This window comes from Oenanthe melanoleuca, chromosome 2, assembly GCF_029582105.1.
Source record: "Oenanthe melanoleuca isolate GR-GAL-2019-014 chromosome 2, OMel1.0, whole genome shotgun sequence".
Lineage (NCBI taxonomy): Eukaryota > Metazoa > Chordata > Aves > Passeriformes > Muscicapidae > Oenanthe > Oenanthe melanoleuca.
Window position 1 is genome coordinate 46,012,602 of NC_079335.1, and position 21,036 is coordinate 46,033,637.

General features: G+C 37.6%; 1 protein-coding gene across 2 annotated transcripts in view; it reads right to left on the reverse strand.

The window, feature by feature from the left end:
• Positions 1-2,956: 2,956 nt before the first annotated feature.
• The window catches only part of LAMA3 (laminin subunit alpha 3), a 108,540-nt gene continuing 90,460 nt past the window's right edge, over positions 2,957-21,036 (reverse strand). The window contains exons 57-77 of one of the 2 annotated variants that reach the window (XM_056484142.1): positions 20,204-20,346; positions 18,995-19,168; positions 17,706-17,857; positions 17,445-17,607; positions 16,829-16,962; positions 16,196-16,343; positions 15,229-15,348; positions 14,534-14,658; positions 14,044-14,164; positions 12,793-12,933; positions 11,924-12,054; positions 10,938-11,072; positions 8,707-8,851; positions 8,252-8,403; positions 7,651-7,840; positions 7,226-7,366; positions 6,262-6,421; positions 6,000-6,127; positions 5,790-5,883; positions 5,347-5,466; positions 2,957-5,185 (exon numbers count right to left, since the gene is read on the reverse strand). In XM_056484142.1, coding sequence (XP_056340117.1) covers positions 5,046-5,185; positions 5,347-5,466; positions 5,790-5,883; positions 6,000-6,127; positions 6,262-6,421; positions 7,226-7,366; positions 7,651-7,840; positions 8,252-8,403; positions 8,707-8,851; positions 10,938-11,072; positions 11,924-12,054; positions 12,793-12,933; positions 14,044-14,164; positions 14,534-14,658; positions 15,229-15,348; positions 16,196-16,343; positions 16,829-16,962; positions 17,445-17,607; positions 17,706-17,857; positions 18,995-19,168; positions 20,204-20,346 — 2,957 coding nt within the window. In that variant the 3' untranslated portion in view covers positions 2,957-5,045. The remainder of the gene's footprint in view (positions 5,186-5,346; positions 5,467-5,789; positions 5,884-5,999; positions 6,128-6,261; positions 6,422-7,225; positions 7,367-7,650; positions 7,841-8,251; positions 8,404-8,706; positions 8,852-10,937; positions 11,073-11,923; positions 12,055-12,792; positions 12,934-14,043; positions 14,165-14,533; positions 14,659-15,228; positions 15,349-16,195; positions 16,344-16,828; positions 16,963-17,444; positions 17,608-17,705; positions 17,858-18,994; positions 19,169-20,203; positions 20,347-21,036) is intronic. The other variant, XM_056484143.1, reaches the window with a different exon arrangement.

The window sequence follows — 21,036 nt, forward strand, 5'->3', positions numbered from 1 at the left end:
GATCTGACACCTTGTTCTCAGGTAAATTTTATTAGCTGAAGCCCTTGACCTCGCCAGAGGAGTCAGTACCTGGCATTTTACTGGTTCTCCAGGTTTGTAGTATCAGGATAGTAATTCTGATCAGGAAGAATCAGGATCTAAAATTATGGTAGGTGCTGTAATCCAGCTATACAATTCTTCTATTAAGTAATATCTCATGCTGATAGATTTTGGCTTATGCTGATAATTAACCTTGTTAATTAAAACTGTGTCAGCAAGAGCTGGCTGGACACAAAATCATTTATTTCTCTATCCTTTAAAAAGTTTTTCTTTGTTATGTCTTCAGGCATCAAAAACTGTATGAACAATTCTTTCTGGATGGAAATTCTATCCGTTCCTTTCCATATTGCCTTAGTTTTGGGCCAGGATACAGTTAATTTTTTGCAGTAGCTGAGGGAGCGTGGCTGAAGGGGCATGGCAGGTTATTCCATCCCACCTCATGTCATTGCCAGGAGCAGGGCTAAGGGATTCTCTGGCTTCTGTGGGCCAGGACAGGACTTCTGGTTGGAAAATCCATGGCAGCATTGTCTTGGTTCATTGCCATGGTTCATTGTCTTGGGGGGTCCCTGGTGAGCATCTCTGCATGTGAATCACCCTCTCTTTGTATACTTTCATTATTTATATTGATGTGTTACTGCTCATTTTCTTATCTCATTGCTGTTTCAAATAAATTATTCTTTTCTCAACCTGTGATCTTCACCTTTTGTGCCCTAATTTTCAATTTCCCCTGGTGGACGAGGAAGGAGCAGGGGAAAGGAGGAGCAGACAAGTGTCGGTGTGGTTTGGAAGAGTCTCAGTGGGTGCACTGAACTGTGAAGCACCATTCCTAAACCATGATACAGATTATTTAAAAAATTACTGACACAACTATGAATGTAATTATTCATTCTTACCAGTGCATAGTCCTCCTGTGACAGAAATCTTAGACATAGGCTCCCACACAATGGAGAAATCTGTTGTTGCTCCCAATTTAAATATAACTGAACAGAGACAAAAGGCCATGATGCCAACTATCTTTCTTTTTATTCTGTGTGATAATGCAGCAGTGTTCCATCTTTTTCAATGAGTGAGTGACACCTGAACAAAGAAGCTATTTCTCATGGAACATTTCACATGTGCTTCACATTTTGAACAACCCATAGGAAACACAGTAACTAGCTGAGGTATAAAGTAATGATAGGAGTGTATTTAAAAAAGATCTGTGAAAAAATATAAAGGTTTTATTATCAGCTGCAAAGCAGGAGAAACAGTACAATATGAGTAACAGGTCATAGTTTGGTTCCATTGCTACAGATGATCCCTTAAACTGAGAGACAGAACATAAAAACTCATTGGTTATTTTGCTTGCAATTCCTTATACTCAGAGGGTGCTTCATTGCAGCTCAGGCCATGACCAGTCTCTTGCAACTTTAAGATGTCTGGGCCAGATGCACAAAGGATGTTTATGTTTCTGCCATGCAGTCTTAATGCCTCCAGTGAAGCTATAATACTGTATTATGGCACCATTCCCTTTAACATCCCTTTTGCAAGGGATATCCATTTAATATATTTTTAGAAAATGCAGACAGATTTACAGAAGGTTGTGTCCTAAATTTCCTTACATCATTAGAGAAAGATGCAGGCGGTTTTTGGTTTTTTTAGATGAGGAAACCACAAAGAGAATGGTAAGAGGCAAAAAGCATGGCAAGAGTCCATTAAAAAACCATAACACTTTTATAGTGTCTTCACTAAGACTGCATTTTCAAGGCTATTTTATGAAGGGCAGAAAGGAAGGAGAGGGCAGAAAATACGCCAAATAATAAAAAAGTACCATATATGAAAAATACCCATGAAGGACTTACGAAGAGGAAAGAGGATGGAAAGCTAAAATGAATTGGCTCACAGATGACTCAAAGAAGTGGTTACAAAACCACAGAAAGTTAGCTTGCCCAATTCATGTTGACAGTGACAGTGTAAAAGGTCAATGGCTCTGTGATTTAAATGAAAGCTCCACAGTAACAAAAGTACAAACCCTTAGCTCAGGTACAGAAAGAATGTTAAAAGTTTTAATTGGAAGTTTCTGTTATTAGGAACTTAAGCTACAGTCATTTATAAGCAGTAAAAAGGCAGTTTGTTTTCCTTTTTTATATATACATGCTATTTTCTTTCTCTACCATGAATGTGTACTCCCTTTTACAGTGTGCTGTGATCTATTTCATTTTATTTGCTCTCAGTCCTCAGTGTTAGGCTGTCTTTCAGCTGCCAATAATCTGGCTGTGCTTTGTAGTTATAATAAATGGAAACTGACAGACCTTGGTGTCATCCACCTCAGATAACATGATCCTATTAAATCTAAGCCAAATTAACTGGATGACAACCCTTTGCCCTTGATACTTACATGGACAAGAGAGAGATTTGATGCTAACAATACTAATGTGGTTTAGTTTAGACTGGAAATCTTCTGCTCTTCTTGATTTGGGATTCAGAAGAACTCTAACATGCTGTTAACAAGTGTGAATTTTTTAGCCATGTGCTCTGAACTAATGGTATAATGGTATTTGATTAGTATTTGATTTTATGTGATTAGAAAAATGACAATAGAATAAAATGTTACAGGGAAAGACTTTCCTGTGTGAGTACTTTATTCTAACATGTTAATTGCTAGTTTAGGGAGCACACCTGAAATGCTACAGCCAAAAGAGGCAAATAATTCATTAAAGTTATTGCCAAATGGCAACACTGATGATCAAAGTCTTGGAGCTACTACTTCTAATAACTAAAAAATCCCATAGCACAGTGTCCACGTGGATTTCTTCAATAATAAAAATTCTTCATCTATTGAAACAGGACAATTTATTTCCTCATGTAAAAATCATCCCCTGGACTTGATGATTCTTGAGGGTTCCTTCCAATTCAAAATATTCTGTGAAAAAGTGTTCCTTAGCCTGATATAGATTTACCTATGTGAAAGTAAAGAACCTGAAACTTTAGTTGGCTTTTTTTCATTGTCCCAACAATGTGTAACAGCCTGACTCTGTGGAAGCAATACAAGTGAAAAAATATTGGGGTAAAAAAAACAAACAATCACAAAGAACCTTAAAACCAAAGAGACTTTCCTTTTTTTTTTGTTGTGCAAAAGTAGTATTGTATTGGAATTAGTATTTACTGATCGATACATCTTACATTTACTCAAGTAAATATATTATACATTTTTCATTTCTTTTCATCAGCATTAAAATTACTTCTGATAAATCAAATGGAAGGGAATTGAATTCCAGGACTGGCTGCAGGTTGTGATACAAAAATCATTGCCATGTGTTTGTTTTATTTTTTGTTTTGTTTTACTGCGGGGGGTTAGGAGAAGAATGAAAAGGCTTTTTTATGTGATTTGGGAAAATCTGCCTCACAGATCCATCTGATGAGCATGAGATAGGGAATGTTACTAGAGAATTGCATGATAAAATTTAATTGTTCTTCCTTTCTTCTTCTGGAAACTTTTACTATCAACTCAGGCCAGTAAATTAATTGAGTATTTTCACAGTTTTGGTCAACTGAGTATTTGAGCAGTATTTGAGCTTTTATAAGTAGAAAGGATTCAGCTGTTGCTACCACAGGATATGATTTCTGAACCCGTCACACAGATTTGCCAGTGAAAAAGCAACACAAGATTTGGTGTGAACAGCTTTCTGACACTTCTGCCACCCTGCAAAGCTGCAAAAATCTGACAAGGGATTAATGACCAAAGCCATAAGGGCTATTGATCTGGCATCTGCTTCTATTAGTCCAGCCTGCACCTCATTTCAAACACACTGAGGACACGTTGCTGTACATTGAGAAGAAGACAGTGAAAAGTAGGAGCATTAGGAGTAAAGGAGAATTAGCATGCCCCTCTACATTGAGGACCAGCCTTAGAAATTTTTTTCATTTTGCAAAACAGGGTTGGCATCAGGGCATTGGAGATTAAAAAATATCAAAATGCTGATTCTGAATGACAGTGGAAGAAAGAAGCCATGCCAAGTCTATACAGTCCAGCCCTCTACTCAGAAGAATAAAGCAAAGTGGGTTCCCTGCTCTCCACTGTGGGTCACAATCAGGTACAAAGCAAAGATTTGAATATTGAAGAAAACAGTTTTGCTGGGTTAGTCCTGTAATTTGTGCTACGTAATTGTAGCAGATGAAGCTGGTATTCTTAATAAAACTTTTCTTCATTTCATTAGGAAAAAAAAAATGCTTATGGAAGAGACTCTCTGGCTCTGAAGATTGCAAAAAAAAAGACCCTCTTTTTGAGATTTTTAGGTAATCAAATTGTGATGAGCAAAGATGCAGAGATGATGTATACCTGCTTATTCAGGCAAATAAGCATCTTATAACTACAGAAATATTTGCACAAAGCAAGTAGTATTTGGCAGCTTCTAAAAAGCACATTAAAAACCCACCAGGTTAAAACAACCAAACAAGAAAATGAAAGTTTTTAGGAACATACTGCATTTATTTGGTCCCACAATTCCTAACTTTGTAACAAACCCCCAGAGTTTCACTCCTTAAAGTGCTTCAAACTCCATTTATATTATTATTATTATTACTTTAAACATCAATGTACATTTCTGTATAAGCAACAATCCAAAGAGATTTATATTTTTATAAAATTCTTTATATTAATGGATCAAATTGGCTCTCAAGATGGCAAACATTAAGGAAAATTTCCAAAATTAAGACACTGGAGTTGCTCAAGTCCCTGCTCTTGTGGGTAAGAGCAGAATTTGGCCCAGTAGGGTATATGCAATTATATTTTTTGCATATATCTCAAAAGGCACAATGGATTACCTCGGAAATCAATAACATTTAAAAGGAAGTTTGTCAAAGCAAATGCTTCTCGTTTGCTTTGGCACAGTCCATCCAGAGGATGCATTTGCTCACCAGCTGTTCAGAACAAGCAGCCTGATGCTGATCAGAAAAGGGGAATCCACACAGTTCTTCAGCAGGCACAGCCTGATGTGTGCACGACGACTGTAAGAGCAGGGTCACTTCTATGGGCACCCCTGCAAATTCACCACACCATGAACCTCTGAGATTCTCCTGGTGGAGACAGGTTTGTCATTGATGGTGATATTCCAAAGGCAGCCAAAAAATGGGTCTTCAACTGGAAGCCATGGGGTGTCCAAATTTGCTACAGAAAACAAGGTGGAAAAATCAAGTTAATAAGAATTATTTTAAAGAACATTAATTATGGCAAGGCATACATGATTGGATGTACTTTTTTTTTTTGCTGTATGATACTTTTGTTTTGGAAAAGAAAAAACATGAAAAAATGCAAAGCAATAATATTACCTGGAATTTTGCCGAAGTAAAGTGGCTGATACACACGTCTAGGAGAAGAGGGTTGTAGTTCAGTGGTGTAGTTACTCTGTGTGCCCACCTTTAGATGCACTGTGTTCTTCTTCTGAGAGACTGCAAAGAAGCAGGCAAATGAGAACTTTTTCTCAGCCTTATTAAGGAATCAGCTAGATATGGCACTACTTTTAAAATTAAGGCACAGAAAAAACAGATTTTATTTTAATTCAGAGTCAGACTGACCAACCTAGGTCATCTGGGGCTTAACAGAGCCTACCAAAAAAATCTTATGTAAAGCATTTAATTAACACAAGACACATCATTCTAAAGAGTGTTATCAGACTAAATAGAAGTGAAATGATTAATAAAAATTTGGAGCTGCAGTGTTCTGTGCCCACTGTCCCTTAAAAGCTTCAGAAGAAATGGTATGTACAGTGTACCTGCAATGGTATGCCACTGTCCATCAGACAGAGGTTTCTTAGGTGTGACTGATGCCTGGAATTCTCCAGCACCACTATTTCCAGCAGCAATGACCTGTAAAGAAATTACCTGTTAAGTTACTGACAAACAACAGGAGCAGCAGGGGAAGGTCAGAATTTCCCCTGCTGAATGAGGGCAATACAGCTGGAATGGAAACTGTCTGTACCCACCTTTCCTCCCTTCATGTAAATAGTCAAGTAGTTGTCCTGCTTGCTTCCAGCATGGAGGAGCACACCTGTTGAACTCCTTGGTCGAATGGTAAATACAATCCTGAAATCCAATCCCATCAGCAAATTACCTGTGGGGAATTAAACAGTGGGGAGAGGAATGATCAGAGTTGGAGATAATTGGAAAACCATGTAAAAACAAGTAACTCGTACACCTACATGCTTCAGACATTATCCCATATACCATAATCTCTACACAGCTTACCAATGGTGATATATCCTCCTTCATTGAAGAAGTAAATCCCTGTGTCCATGGGAACATCCAGACATGGAAGTACGCCATTTTTCTGTTGAGGTGCATTCATGACTTTCCCATTCATCTTAAAATTCCTCAGGCAACCCTTGAAATTCTTCATTGGTATACTCTGAAAGCATATTTCAAAACATGAATACTGAAGCATTATGGCTTGTTTTTTTAATAATAATACTAAACACTGGTTCTTTCTATAGTCTATTGGACTACAGAAAGCCAAGTGGCATTAAAGGCACCTAACATCCATCTTTGATGCAGTGAAAAGGTATCCCAAAATTCTAAAAAAGTGCTTGAAACCCAGTAAGAGTTAATTTCAAATAACATGACTCCTGCTTGTAAAACAGATACTTCCCGATGATGTGTCAAAAAGACAATGCAAGAGGAATTGTGAAATCCCAAGCAGTCTTTCCCTTCCTAAGTCTGTTTATTTAAATCTGATTTTATAAAATACCCTGGATCATTAAGTGCAAATTAGCTGTTTTTTAACTGGAAACCACACATATTTCAGATTAAAATCTAGTTCTACATCCATAATTCCTTAATGAGAATTATCCTTTTTCTTCTCTACTGATTATTACTTAGTCCACTGCAAATGTTCTGCAGAAAGATGATATTTCTGGAACTAAAAATGTCACTATGGCCATCTCCATTTTATAGGAATAAAAATGAAAGGAGTACATGGTTGTTATCAGTGTCTCAGCAACATATTAAAAATATGGGCCCAGGTGAAGGCTGTGTGAGCAGGTGAGGAAAAAGATCTGTAATGAACCACTGCAAACACCAGTCAGGGATGGTGCTCACTCAGCCCTTGGAAAAACCCCCCAAAGCTTTTCAGCAGGGAAATCCTGCATATTAAAGACTTCCCTACATAATTAGTGCAGCATGGGGAGTGTGGGTGGATGTGTCAATTATTTACCTGTTTCTTGAGTGGTGGCAGCCCTCCCACGTAGACTGGTGGCTTAATGCTGATGGCAGAATTTGTTGCCAATTTTCTGTGCTGGGCCCTTAAACCATCAATGACAAGGCGGGCGTTCTTCCCATCCGTGCTGAAGACCACCTTCCCAGGAGGCAAATGTAACAGAATAAAAAACCAAAAGCCAATGAAACCACCACAGATTTTCTTTGTCTTTAAATTAAATGTCATGTTGTTGAAATATTTAAACTGAAAATAACATCCTGGGACCATCAGTCTCAATAAGGTCTCTCAGAGACCTGCAACCACATGAACTTTCAGGCATAGGAATTAATTTATGATGACCAAAATTGAGTTCTCTTAAAACTGCAACAGGCTGTGCCTGCTGAATGCTAGTTATGCTATCACTGTGGTTCCATGCTACTTACAGTGTGCCATTGCCCATCATTGTATTTAATACTGGTTTTGACTTTGATCTGTTTTTCTCCAGAGCCAAGTGAAAAGACAAAACGTCCTTTTGAAATGTGGAGAGCTATGTAAGAGTCCTCAGAGCTTTCCTCCATGAAAACTATTAATCCTCTTGATGATCGAGTCCGGACATCTACAGAAAAATGTAACCTGTAGTGGAAAGTAAGCATATTCCAGTATAGGTCTATTTTGTTAGTTGTTTATCTTTTCTGTTCTCCATTTGTGAAATGCAGAACAGCATTTGGGTGGAACCACGGCATTATACACTGCATCTCTGAATGTGAATGAAACTTGATGCATTCAGGCTTAGGAAACTGGCATTAACATGCAGTGTAATTGTCCACCACATCCCATTCAATCTACTCAATTTAGGTACATGTTTGCATGAAAAAAAACCCAAACAAAACAACAATAACAAAAAAAACCATTGAACTTTTAGAACCACCTTTTGTTATGGCCCAAGACATAAACAAGAAGAAAATTCTTATACTCAGCACCAAAAGGGTCAAGCAGCTTTGACAATTCAAGTACTAGGAGGAGAACAGAGAATGTTTTTATTACCTGTCTGTAGATAACAATGGAGAAAACATGTAGGATATGAAACTGTTGGGGATGCTTCCAAAGAGATACGCTTCGCTGCTGTCATGTTCTGGAGCTGGTATAGTGTGGTTTTGCAGGTTAGCAGCTCTCAAATAATCAAGGTATTTTTCATTCTGTGGACATAAGACAGAATTGAAACATTTACTACACGTGCACAAAAATAGAAACATTTTAACCAACACATTTAAGAGCTCCCACCCAAGGCAGTCAACAGCCTTCCCTAAAAGACAGAAAAGCTGCTGTCACTCTAGACAGGTGTGGGTTTAGCATAAAACTCCAGCACAGCAAGAACTTGATTCAGATGTGAGATGGAAAGAAAGAAAGATCATTTGAATCTCAGTTCCAGAAATGACAGCTGTGCAGACAAAGCCTAGGCACCAATATGGAGCAAAGATGAACAGTAACAATATGCATACCTTGAGCATCCTAATCCTGAGAGGATTTTTAAATTCCCGCAGCAGCAGTGGTTCTAGGTTCTCGTATTCCCGGCAAGCTCCAAGGGATACACCAGTCTTGCCAGTATTGGCAACAAGATTTTGAACCTCGGGGAGCTGACCTGCCCTGTAGTGATGAAAGCAGTAAGTGCTGTGACTCAGCATTCCTTTTCTTTAGCTTAATCAACAACAAACATATTGCAAAACCATGTTCTGCACAAAATATATTTCCCAGTGACACAATAGGAAAGCACAAATTTTTATGTTTCAATGAAAAATGTACATTCAATGCTGTAAATCATGTTTTCCCTGGTTCTGCTCATTTTTTTTGGCTATAGAAAAACTGATGTTTTGTTCTCATCTTTTCAAAACAAAGCAATTTTTTCTAAAAGCTAATTTAAAGTCACAAACATATGTGGCCCTTGAAAAAAGAGAAAAAAATGACAACAGCCTTGATTAAGATTTCTGAATCAGACTCCAAAACTTTGATTGGTAATTATACATAACCAGTTGCAAATCAAGAAAATGTAACATCATCAGGTTCTGCTTCACTCTCTCCTTAAAAAAGATGTTCTAATGAGTTTTGTCAAGGGAAAACACCCATCACAACTTCATATGTAGCTCTAGTATTATAACTAAATTATCAGAAAGACTGTCAAAGCCAATTTACCTTGTGTATAAAGAATAATATTAAGTAACACTATAATTTTCTAGGTTGTACAAAGTATCTCTAATCAGTAAATACAAAAAAAACTTTACAACTACAAAAAAGCTACAAAGTTCCTTGCTTGTGGTTTTCTATGAGAAAAGTGGTAGATTTGTGAGTAGAACCTAAAATTCTTTAATGCTGATCATTCTCCATTCACTCCATCAGACCAGCTACAGTATTAATTCTTCATCTATTTTGACACAAAAACTTTCCAAATTTGTTTTCTGATGGGAAGTTTAATATATAGGTTACTTTGCCTTTTCCTGGTCTGAAAAAAATGGAGACCCAGATGCAGTTAAGGGGTAAGGGGTTTTTACCTTGCTATTTTAATAAGGATCCTCATGGTGCATGGTTTTGCCAAGGTGGGATGCACCACAATGCACACACATGATAGATCACATATACAATCTATGGACCTTACAAATTAGCATATCTAACAAGGATGCCCCAATGGGAGGCCTGGATGAATGGCATGATATTCCCCCATTGAGGTATTCCCCCCTGAGTGGGCAGAATCTTAGTTTACAGGACATGTTCTAGAGGGGACCTGGGTTTCCCAAGATAGCATAGGGCTTTCCAGCCTCCTGCTATGAGGCCTCCAGGATGTTTGGTCTTCTGGCCTAACAGAATACTAGGACTATGATAAATTATCAGATTTAAGGTATTACAAGTATGCATGCTAGGAGTACTAAGTATACATAAAAGGTATATAAAAGAAAAGGCAAAAAAATCTTCTTAGCATCACTTCATTGTAGTGCTTTAAATGAAGACATAATTTGAGCAGCCTGGTCTAGTGGAAGGTGTCCCTGCCCATTGCAGGGGGCTAAAACTAGAGGATCTTTAAAGGTGCCTTCCAGCCCATCCCATTCTGTGGTTGCATGACAATCAAATCAAAATACACTATTTTTTGAAAACTCTACACATGTATAAATACTCATCAAAACTTAGCTAACACAAAGCCCCACTGGGACATATGACTCATGGAATGCTTGTCTTCTAGAAACATATTTATGCATATATTTTCTCCCAAATTTTGCCTGTAAGGTGTCTAATAATCAGACAAACACGTGAAAAAAAGAGACAGCCTAAATCAGGCAGATGATTTCTACATATATGGTCTCACTTGTTTGTGGAACTGTTTTGGTTCTGTCAATAGCTTTGCTCCTTTCACTAGTTCCCTGGGGAGCTATAATAATGCAATCTAGCAAATCTTTGCATGCCTTGTTGGGAAATATCCAATTCACTCTGCAGAGTTCATTCTTTGGCTAACAGATGACTAAACAGGTATGATTTAGACTAAAATTCCTTTATATATGAACAGCAGATTTAATTATAACTGGATCCCATGTATAATCTACCTGAATGAAAGAGTATTTGAGGGCAGCAAAGTTATGCATTCATGAAGGCTTCACACACATAGAAGAAAAGCATTTTAGCAAAATGTAATTTTAAGAAGGAGAACAGGCCAAAATGCCTGAAACATAATTCTTTCTAGACCAAATACCTTTCAATAAAGATGTTTGAGATACAACCTTCAAAATTATCTCCACCAAATTTTATAGCTGTGCTTGATTCCTGTGAGTTTGATGACCTGGGAGAGTCAACATCTTTTGAATCATCATCAACCATCAGATGTACTCTGAAAAAAGTGAATGAAAATAAGCATGATATATAAAGAAATAGTCAGGAAACTAAATCAAATATATATATAAAAAGAATCATTTGTTACATGTATTTCCTTGTTACATTGTGATTATGCTAGAGCCTCAGTAGCTTACTTCTGGGACTTTTTGAGTATGTGCTTGCTGACTGCTGTTAAATTGCTCTGCTTTTCTATATTAGATAACGATCAAGAGTTGAAGTTCATACTTCAGTCCTCCAGTGAAATACTGGTGCAATTGAAATTCATGAAAAAGTGCTCATTGTCAACTATGGGACAGGATTTAATTATTTGTGCCAAAATGAAAAGGACAGTATTAAGTTATAATCACCCAAAGTTATAGCCAAGCATTCAAAACTTTCCACTTCAACCAACATTTATGTCACTTCACACATTCCACAGCAATCAGTGTGATTTAGGAGCTTTTCAGTAAATTGTCTCTTCTAATATCCATTATCTGCATAACAGATCATCACTGAAAAAACAGACACAGCATTTCCTTCTTCCCTGGTCCTTTAACCACCTGTGTTACAGGGACACACATGAAGGTTATGGGAAGGGGAAGAGCTCCAAAGATTCCAAAGCTAGACAAGCATTCAAAATTCACACAACCTATAAAAGAAATGCATAGTAGGGTACAGCTGAAACATCAGAGGCACATGCACATTAATAGAACAAAAATCTCCTTTCCCTTATCTTCTTTCCCTATCCTCTGCTAGAAGAGACCATTTAAAGCTATTTATCCAAAGAATTAGCAATTAGTCCCACAAAATTTGAATTTCCTTTCTCCAACCACAACATATAAGAACCAGATTAATAACTGGACTCACCTGTTGTTTGTTTTTATTACTGTCACATAATGCATTGACCCATCTTCGTATTTCTTTTCCAGTTTGATTTCCTTATCTTGTATCTTTGCAGTTACAGAGCCAGGACTCAGAAAGACGGAAAGAACATCAGGCTACAAAAGAACCCCACAAAATGACCAGCTAAATAAATGCAAGAGCCTTTACTTCTTGCTACAGCCATTAATACAGTTCTCACTGGGTGCCAGTAGGCAACAAATTTTCTTCCACTAGAACTGCATTTCTCAGTCATCTAGCACCAGATGTGTACCCAGGTCTGCATGATGAGCATAGCTTCCATTTCAAAATACCTCTGCACTCTGAATAGCAAACATTTATTCAAAATACTTGTTTATTTTTACAAAAAGCAGAGTAGTCAGTTCTCCACTTCTCAAATGCCTGGTGTGCACTCACTTCCCAGCTCCTCCAGCCAGCCAGAATGGGGTTCTACTTAAAATTCCCTGCTTTCTGAGGGACCATAGCCAGAACCAATCCCTTTCCTCTGTCTATTTGGACATGATAACACTTCTGTGTGGGCAGAGTGCCATTTTTCCTTGAGAAAATTTCCAGCCAATTAAGGAATAGTTTTCTTACTGGGATGGTGGTGCCAGGTGCGTGAGCTACTCTGCAGAAGGCTCCAGTTCAAAGCTCAGTTACTCATCAAACTACTTGCTGGCCATGTGAAGAAATTGCAGAATGCATTTCTCTGGCCTATGACATGCAAGATGCTACACTCAAAAACAGCATTTCTTACCTTAAAATACAGGAATCTGCATGAGACTTATGACACAAACTGAAATGACTAATTCAGAGATAAAACCCATCACATATGTTAAATTGAATGTGTTTCATACCCGTAGATTGTAATTTAAGAGTGTTCCAGTCGAAGCTGTGGTCTGAAAGCCAAAGCCAACTTGGAAATCCTTGGGAAATGGGAAATTTGCTGCACTCAGGCTTAGTGTTCCATCCTTGGAGAAAGCTGCAGATCTGACAAGCTGAAAGAGAGAAAATAATGATTTCAGTGATTTTCCTTTTAATCAGAAGAAATGCCAATATGAGACAACAGCTGCCCCACTCAACATAATTGTGATCAGCTCCAGTCAAAACCAAGCACAAGGCAAACCTCAAAAACCATTACTTCTATACAGAACAGACTGTCAGTGTTGGCTTTGCCAGCACTAACTATGGTCTGAGAAACTCTAAAAAGAGAGAGGAGGCTTGCTGAGAATAATGAGCTGTTCATCTCTAGCTACTATGGCTTTGAAATTTTTCACATTTGGGGACACAAAACTGATTAGCTGGAGGAATAGTTCATAACTATGAAGCTGTGCAGATGAGCTACATAACTGAAACTGTGTGAGTCATACTTTTTTAATACATGAGAACAGAGAATGCAGATTAGATACTCTGCAAAGACAATCTGTGGAGAAATCACTCTGAGAAAGGTTTAGATGTCACAAGTCAAAGAAAATAAGCACAAACTTTCAGTGCAATACCATAGTAAAAAGGGTAAATGAGATCATGCACCATGTAAGCAGCAGTTAGTAGAAGCAAGATAGTTTTCATCTCTCCATGCAGCACAAGCTAAGCCAGCACTGAAATGTCATGTTGTCCTATTTTAAAAAGAACGAGGCAAAACTCAAGGATACACAAAAAATTACAAAAAAACCAGATGAGTGGAGCTTTGGAATGAGAGACACTGATGGAAGTAGTCTGTTAAGATCTTTTAAGAAAAAGGGCTGAGAGGTCATTTAATTAGGAAGCATAAACACCTTGGCAAGAGGAAAGAGACAGAGTAGTATTAAGTATTCCAGTCTAATCAATAACAGCAACTGGAAACCAACAAGCTTACATGATAAATATGAATACTTAATTGTAAACAGTATTAAATAAGAGGGGGGATTATGTGCTGTAACAAGCGATCACAATAGGACTGGTGTCTCTTTTATTTCTGCATCTTCACACCCAATCCAAGTTCTTTTACTGCAATCACATGTCAACCAAATATAATTTTAGATCTAAACAAAACATAATGGTCCAGGATTTACAGACAAACCAGAATCTGTGAACTCCAACAGAAGTTTCTGAGGAAATTTATTAATTACCTTCCAGTCATCTGAACATTTCTTGCTGACACCAAAAGTCTTATCAAAAACAACAGATGCTCTGGCTGGGTTTTTCACATTCTTCATGCAGCCCCGGAATGGAGGTGTGGATATATTAAAGCTGGTTTCAGGGAGGATAAAGGAAAAGGAATTCAGTAGCCTGGCATTTCAAAGCACACACCACTACAGTAACCTATAAATGCTGACAATATAAGAAATAGAAAAAGAAAACGAGAGCTATTTTTCTTGTGGACATGTACTCATGCTGATCAAACCAAACCTTTAGGATGCACTCCAACAAAGATCTCACCATCAGCCAAAAATCACAGATTATGATAATGTATTACACACTTGTTTTTATAATGTCACATTTTTTTATGTCATGTTTTTTTATGTTGATACAGAGTGTGAAAGAAATTGTGTAAGGAAAGAGTTTAGATGGAGTTTCCCTACACAGCCTGTATACTGCAGTCTTTTTATAGTTACTCACCGTTCCCTCAGAAAAGATGGAACTCCACCTAGGTAGTACTCAGTGAAATTGAAGACATGTTTTTGGGCTTTAATATCAGGACTGACAAACACAACATTCCTTCTTCGGTCAAGCACCAAATTAATCTGAAATACACAAATAATGAGAACCACTTCACTTGACAGAAACAAAAATAATTTACCTGATTAAAAATACCCCCACAGAGCAGGACAAAGTGGTTTTTACCTTGCTCTTGTTTACTAGAGACTTAAATCAAGGATAACTGCAGTAGGTTAAAGGTATTTTGAAAACTTTGGGCATTTAGTCAAAGCAAGGAAAATGTTCAACTATCCAAATATAAGGAGAGGTTTTTATTTTTATCTGAAAGCCAAGCCTGAAGAAATGAACCCTTCAGAAGTGAAAGCATTAATCTAAGTATGAGACTAATGAAAATAATTGCAATGTACACAGTTATCTTTATGTAAAGCATTGCTCAGACAAAATTTTTTCCTTTAGTGGTTTCATTGTTAAAACTGAACTGTTCACATTAAAGCAGGACAAGAGAAAGATTAATTTTCACATCTCCAAACTAGTCTCCAGTGACTTGATTTCCTCAAACAAAAGGAGAACTCCACAACCAAACTTTACAACAGGACAGTTTCAGTTAATGTGTATTTTTTCAAATAATGATCCCTTGATTCTTTAAAATTACATACTTGTTGATATGTTCCATCATTTACAGTGTTTTTGCCTTCTACTTCTTCTGGAGCTCCAGAGTCAAGTTTGTATCTAAAAACTGTATGACCATTTTTAATGAGCACACTGATGAACTGATCCTGCAATATAAAGAAAACAAAAAAAAACCCAACACAATTAAATTGCCACAATTTCAGATATGCATTTCACTGTCATATGAATAATTTAATGAAGGTATCTAGATGCTTCAAGAAAGCTTTCCAGGAAAAGGATAACACTAGGCAACTTATACTAATGAATCATAATTATTTTTAACTATTATAAACAGTTCTGGTATCAGCTCCTGGTATTCTCCAAATCTCTAAAGGACTTTGTGTCATTCCAAATGTCTACTGACTTTTTAATTTTGAAAAATTAACCAGAATATGTCCCAGTGATTGCAAATATGCCTACAAGATTACTAGATAAGTAGCAGCACTGTGTTTTTGCACATTTTTACAGGCATAAGCCATCATGTCACTTCCTATTTTCTTTCTTACACTGTTTCCACACATATCTAGATTTGGGAAGAGTGCACTTCCAGTATTGGAGGACTTCAATATTCCAATGTTGGTTTGATTCCAATCACATTCCTCCTTTCCTGCCCCCAGTTCTGAATTCTCTGTATGGCCTACTGGAGGAGCTTCTTGGAATCATTTTTTACTCAGCCTTGACAAAGTGAGTATACAGCAGCCATTGTAGAATCACTGAATATCTCAAGCTGGGAGGGACCCATAAGTCCAACTCTCTGTTTCTTGCACAACTACCTGAGACTAAACCATATGACATTAAACATACAGCAGAATCTACTAATTTTCCACACAGATGAAAACAACAGCTTTAAGACATTTCCTTACAGTTATTACTATATCTAACACATTCTTTAATAAGCAAGGTTTTTAAGATGTTCTTCCACTACAAAACAGACAGAAGCATTCCACACATTACCCCTTTTGATGCAAAGAACACAATGCCTTCATCTGCAGTCGTTTCAACTGCCTGCTCGTACCGTACTCGGTCAGCACTTCCTTCTCTTGCCGTGACACTGGCGTAACCAGTGCCCTCAAAATAGCTTTGGTCAGTCTCCTCTTTATACCTGTAATAATTCAATGACACAGGTGTGAATATATGACAGCAAAATCTTCTACCACGTGGACTTACTGCCATTTTGAGAAAGCTTAAATTAAAGCAATTGGTATAGGGTCAAATTCTGATCTAACCCAAGCAGAGAGAAAACCTTCCACTGGCTTCTATCAGATTCACAAACGGTCTTTAGAGAGGAAATCATTAATGACTGACTTTTTTGAACTTAATGTAATATTTACTTTATAAAGTAGGTGAACACGTTAGCTTACAACTTGTGTCTGGATTTTATAACACTTAAATTTAAACAGATTGAGATTGCCATAGACGTGAATCATGTAATTACCGAGGATTTTCTCTAACAAATGTCATAATGACCAAGAGTTAGAAAAAATCACCACCTTAGCTACAGTGGTTATTCTTCTGGATGTGAAAAGACAAGAATTCATAATGATAAAAATCACAGAACTGTGAAACACTTCTGTGTTCATATCATACCTTCTGCAGGGTTTCACTTCAGTGGTGTTAAGATTAAAAGTCCTCTTGAAGTTGTAGAGGCTGATAATACGCTCATTTAGGCTGTTTAATTCAATGCAGCCTTCATAATGAGGATAGTCGAGATTACGTGGAGGCTGCAAAACAGTGTCATTAAAACCATTTCAACAACATTAGGCAACAAAATTTTACATTGCTATCTAACTGCTGACTTACTGTAAATGTTATTAAGACACAGAATACGACATTCTAAATATATATAAAAAAGATACTACGTGTTTGTATACAATATCCAAACCATCTGATACGACCCTAAGTGTACTGCAGCACAACTTAAAGCAGAGTCACATGGATTGGGAACAGTATTTAGCAGGGATGGACAGGTTTCATGCTTTCTTTGGCAAGTGAAATATCATCATGCTCTCTTCTTTGAGCTCCAGCATGCTACAAGCCAGGCAGATTCTGTAGGAAGTAGCATCTCCTTGCATCTCATCTATTCCTACTGACATAGATAAACTTTAAAACATGCTCTTGAAAGACTGCTGGTTCAAATCTTTACTTGTAAGAACAATAGGAGGATTAACACAAAATCTCTTTAAAACACTAAGAAATTCTGTACCGTAAAATCTGGAGGGTACCCTCCAACATAAAAGACAACACTGCTGGGATCAAGATTGAGGAGCATGTCACTGTCTCCACTGCTTGCACTCCTAGGGCTTTCAGAATCTGGAGAAGTTGATGTTGCTGCTTTTATGTACTTCAGCTTTGCATACTGGTAAATCCTAAAACCAAAGCAGACAGGCAGAATATCACATCACTGTAATAAAATATGTTATTAGCAGATTTTCAAGAAGATTGTTGTACACTGTGGGTCTTATACCTTTCAAATATAACTTGATCCATAACAGCTTCCTCAGTTTTGCTTTGGGTCACCAATGACTGTACTCTCACTTCTCCATCACCACCTCCCAAGTTATAGACACAAGTGAGGTAACCATCTTTCACAGCCATACCAATGTAGTCCTTGGAAGCCTAAAAATAGCAAAGCAAATATTAATTAGTAAGTGATTAATTGTAATGAAGGTAAAATACAGCAGCACTTCCTTAGAGACATCTTCATGCTGTGCATGAGTCATAAGAAATCCACCCACCTAATGATGAGAATTAAGTTTATCAGTTCTGGGAAGAAAAAGCTGTAATCCTGTATGTTGCACTGATTCAATGAATATAGTTATAAATGAACTGAAAACTCATGTGTGTTTTTTTTATTTTTGTAACAACAGTATCTAAAATATTCTTCTCACTTGTAACATCTCCCAGTTTAAGCTATGAAAACATGACACCTTTACTAAGAATTAGACTCAACATCTGTGACATTAAAAAGATGTTCAGAACAACACTCAGTGAAGGACAATGGTTCCTATTGAGGTGACTGGGAGCAGTCATTTTCCCCAAAAAAATCACATTTTATTTCTTCAAGATAGTGTATTTCAGAAGCAACCATTAAATGCTTTCAATGGACATCCTGGCTAGTTATTCAGATGATAAAAAGATGAAATCCAGTGTAGAACAAATACCTCTAAACAGCTTTCTGTGTAGGCACAAGGCTCACTACAGATATAGCTGCTGACAAATAACAAGACCAGAAACAACATGCAGGAAATTTTAAAAATGTTTGATGGTGATTGAGCAAACCTGAATGCACAAGCAGGTCTGCATTATTCTGCATATTCAGAAGACATAAAAATCAAGAGCTGAGGAGCTGAATTTTAAAATTGAAATGATCACTCTTTTTTTAACAAACAGAGAAACTCAGAGTGACTTATATTGTGAAAAGAGTCAAAGCTTTGAGGCGGGAGTTGGGCTGAGTTTGTGCTGACTACTGCAGAAACTGACAGGTCTGACAAGAATGTGTGATGGTATCCATGATGGAGAAGCAGCTTCCAAAGGAGCAAAAGAGCAAAGCATCAAAGGAAAAGGCTCAGCCACTTGTGAGTTACTTTGCCAGGAAATGAATGAACAACACACTTCTACCACCACTTAAAGGCAATTTTAAAGAAATAGGCCAACAGTAGCTACAAACTTCGGTCAGAAAAGATTACTTCCCATCCTTTTCTCAAAACAAGATGTCTGGTCTAAAAATCAGATTAAATACCAAAATATACCTACATCTTTATTACCCAGGTACAGGACAAACCTATTTGTCCTCCGGGGGGTGCCTGGTTCTTGCTGAGGTCTTTGGATAAATAAGGAAAGTGAAGTATAGCCCTTGAGATCTTCAAGGTTGCTTGGAGGTCGAACTTCTACACCAGAGCTGCCATTAAACCTCATAGGAATAGTAACCTGTAAAGAAAACCAAAGTTCAGTATGTTACAATTAACTATTTCTACTACTCCTGTTTCACTGGTGTGTTTAATTGCAAAGTAACCCATTACACATCCTGGTCATGTTTCAGGCATGATTTGGACTTTGATCCTACCAAACAAAATAATTAGGAAACAGACTGGATAATGCAGTAGTCTGTATTATCAATACTTAACACAGCACTTTTTTGCTCCAGACATCAATTAATCAATGTTTACTGTGCCTCTGTCAAGTAACTGTTACCTTCACTACACAGACAGGGCAGGATGTGCCCTGCAGCTCTGCAGAGCAAGTCTATGAATTATTTAGATGTCTACAATCACATCCTGGTGCTTCACTTAGCTGGACTTGACTGTCTGCTGGGAATTACAACACACCTCTGTTATTATAAAGACACATCCTATTACAGCTAAATACACCATGATCAGTGATTCCTCTCATTCACTGTAACTAGGCTATTTGTGATGATCTCAGGGATGCTTCTTAGTACCTGAGACCACACTATCACTTCAGCAACTACAGCAGTTGCTTAAATGAGAAAGAGCAGCCTAATAAGGTGCCAGTAGCCAATTTCTAACATATTGGAGCAGCTGGAGTAATGAGAGCACAGGGCTGCACAACTTTTTTGGCAGTGTCTCAATTGACCATGCATGGGTAGAGAGCCCTGTCTCTAAGCAGCAGGGCCAACTCTGCCCCTGCTGCCAAAGCCACCACAATGTACCTTGGAAGGCAAGAGGCTGCTGTACAAATAAATATTACAGAGATGCCCTGGGGAAAAAACCTAATGGGAGAAAGATGTAGCAGGATGCTACTGCATCCTGTCATTCTTATGTATCAATTATCATGCTTCCCATCACTGCAGTTACTTCAGTTGCTGGGTAGTGCTGTTGAATTAAATTTATGTTTGGTCTTTCACACACATTTGAATAAATGATTTAGAAGGAGGAAGAGGAAGGAAAGTACTGTTGTGTATCCAAACCACTGAGGTCAATGACTGCAATGCTCAGGACAGACCTTATTTGCAGCATCTCTGGCCTGCTGAATCAGCTCTCTTATACGATCTATGTTCTCAGAGATGTTGCTTATTGGCATCAGCTGTTGGTTGATACTCTTGATCTTGCTGAACAGATCTGGAAGTTGGTTTGTCAGATTTTTTACTGCAATGAAAGAAAGCAAATCATTGATATTAAAAAGGAGGAGGAAAAAAAGATGCAAAAAATATGGTATCACTACACAATTATCAGAAAAGCAGTGGACAGGGTAATGACAAAAGAGTTTTGATTGGTCCTACAATATTAGGAAGCTCTCACTAAAAGAAGCAGTTTATACAGAAGTTATTGTACTCCTGAAATTTGTGGCAAAGACATTTGCAGAAGCAGTCAGAATCACCACTTCTGAAAATGTTTTAGGTAAAGGTCAAGAAAAAAGAATTAAATAGAACAGCGATGTGGTCTCTGGCATCATTACCCAGTGGCTGTGGATGCTAGGGGAGGATGAGGATAAAGGACAGCAGATAGGACTCAGGCTCATAGCATCTCCTGCTGCCCTGTCAGAGAGTGAATAATGGGGTAGGCAGACTGCTGGCCTGACTAAGATGGGCATGAGTTATACTTGTGCCAAGGTTGCTAACCAGCACAGTTTAGTAGTGAGTCTTACAGTAACTGGTCAAGTCTATTTCAGAGAAAAGAAAATATGATGAGAATTTCAGCTTTCGTTATAACAGGAAACAATTTCTCATCTCCTGTGACTGCAAAAAGCCAAAACTGAAACAAAAAAAACCACCCTGAAAATATTTGCAGACTTCAAGCCTATGATGCAGAAGGCAAATAAAATGAAATCCAGACTTT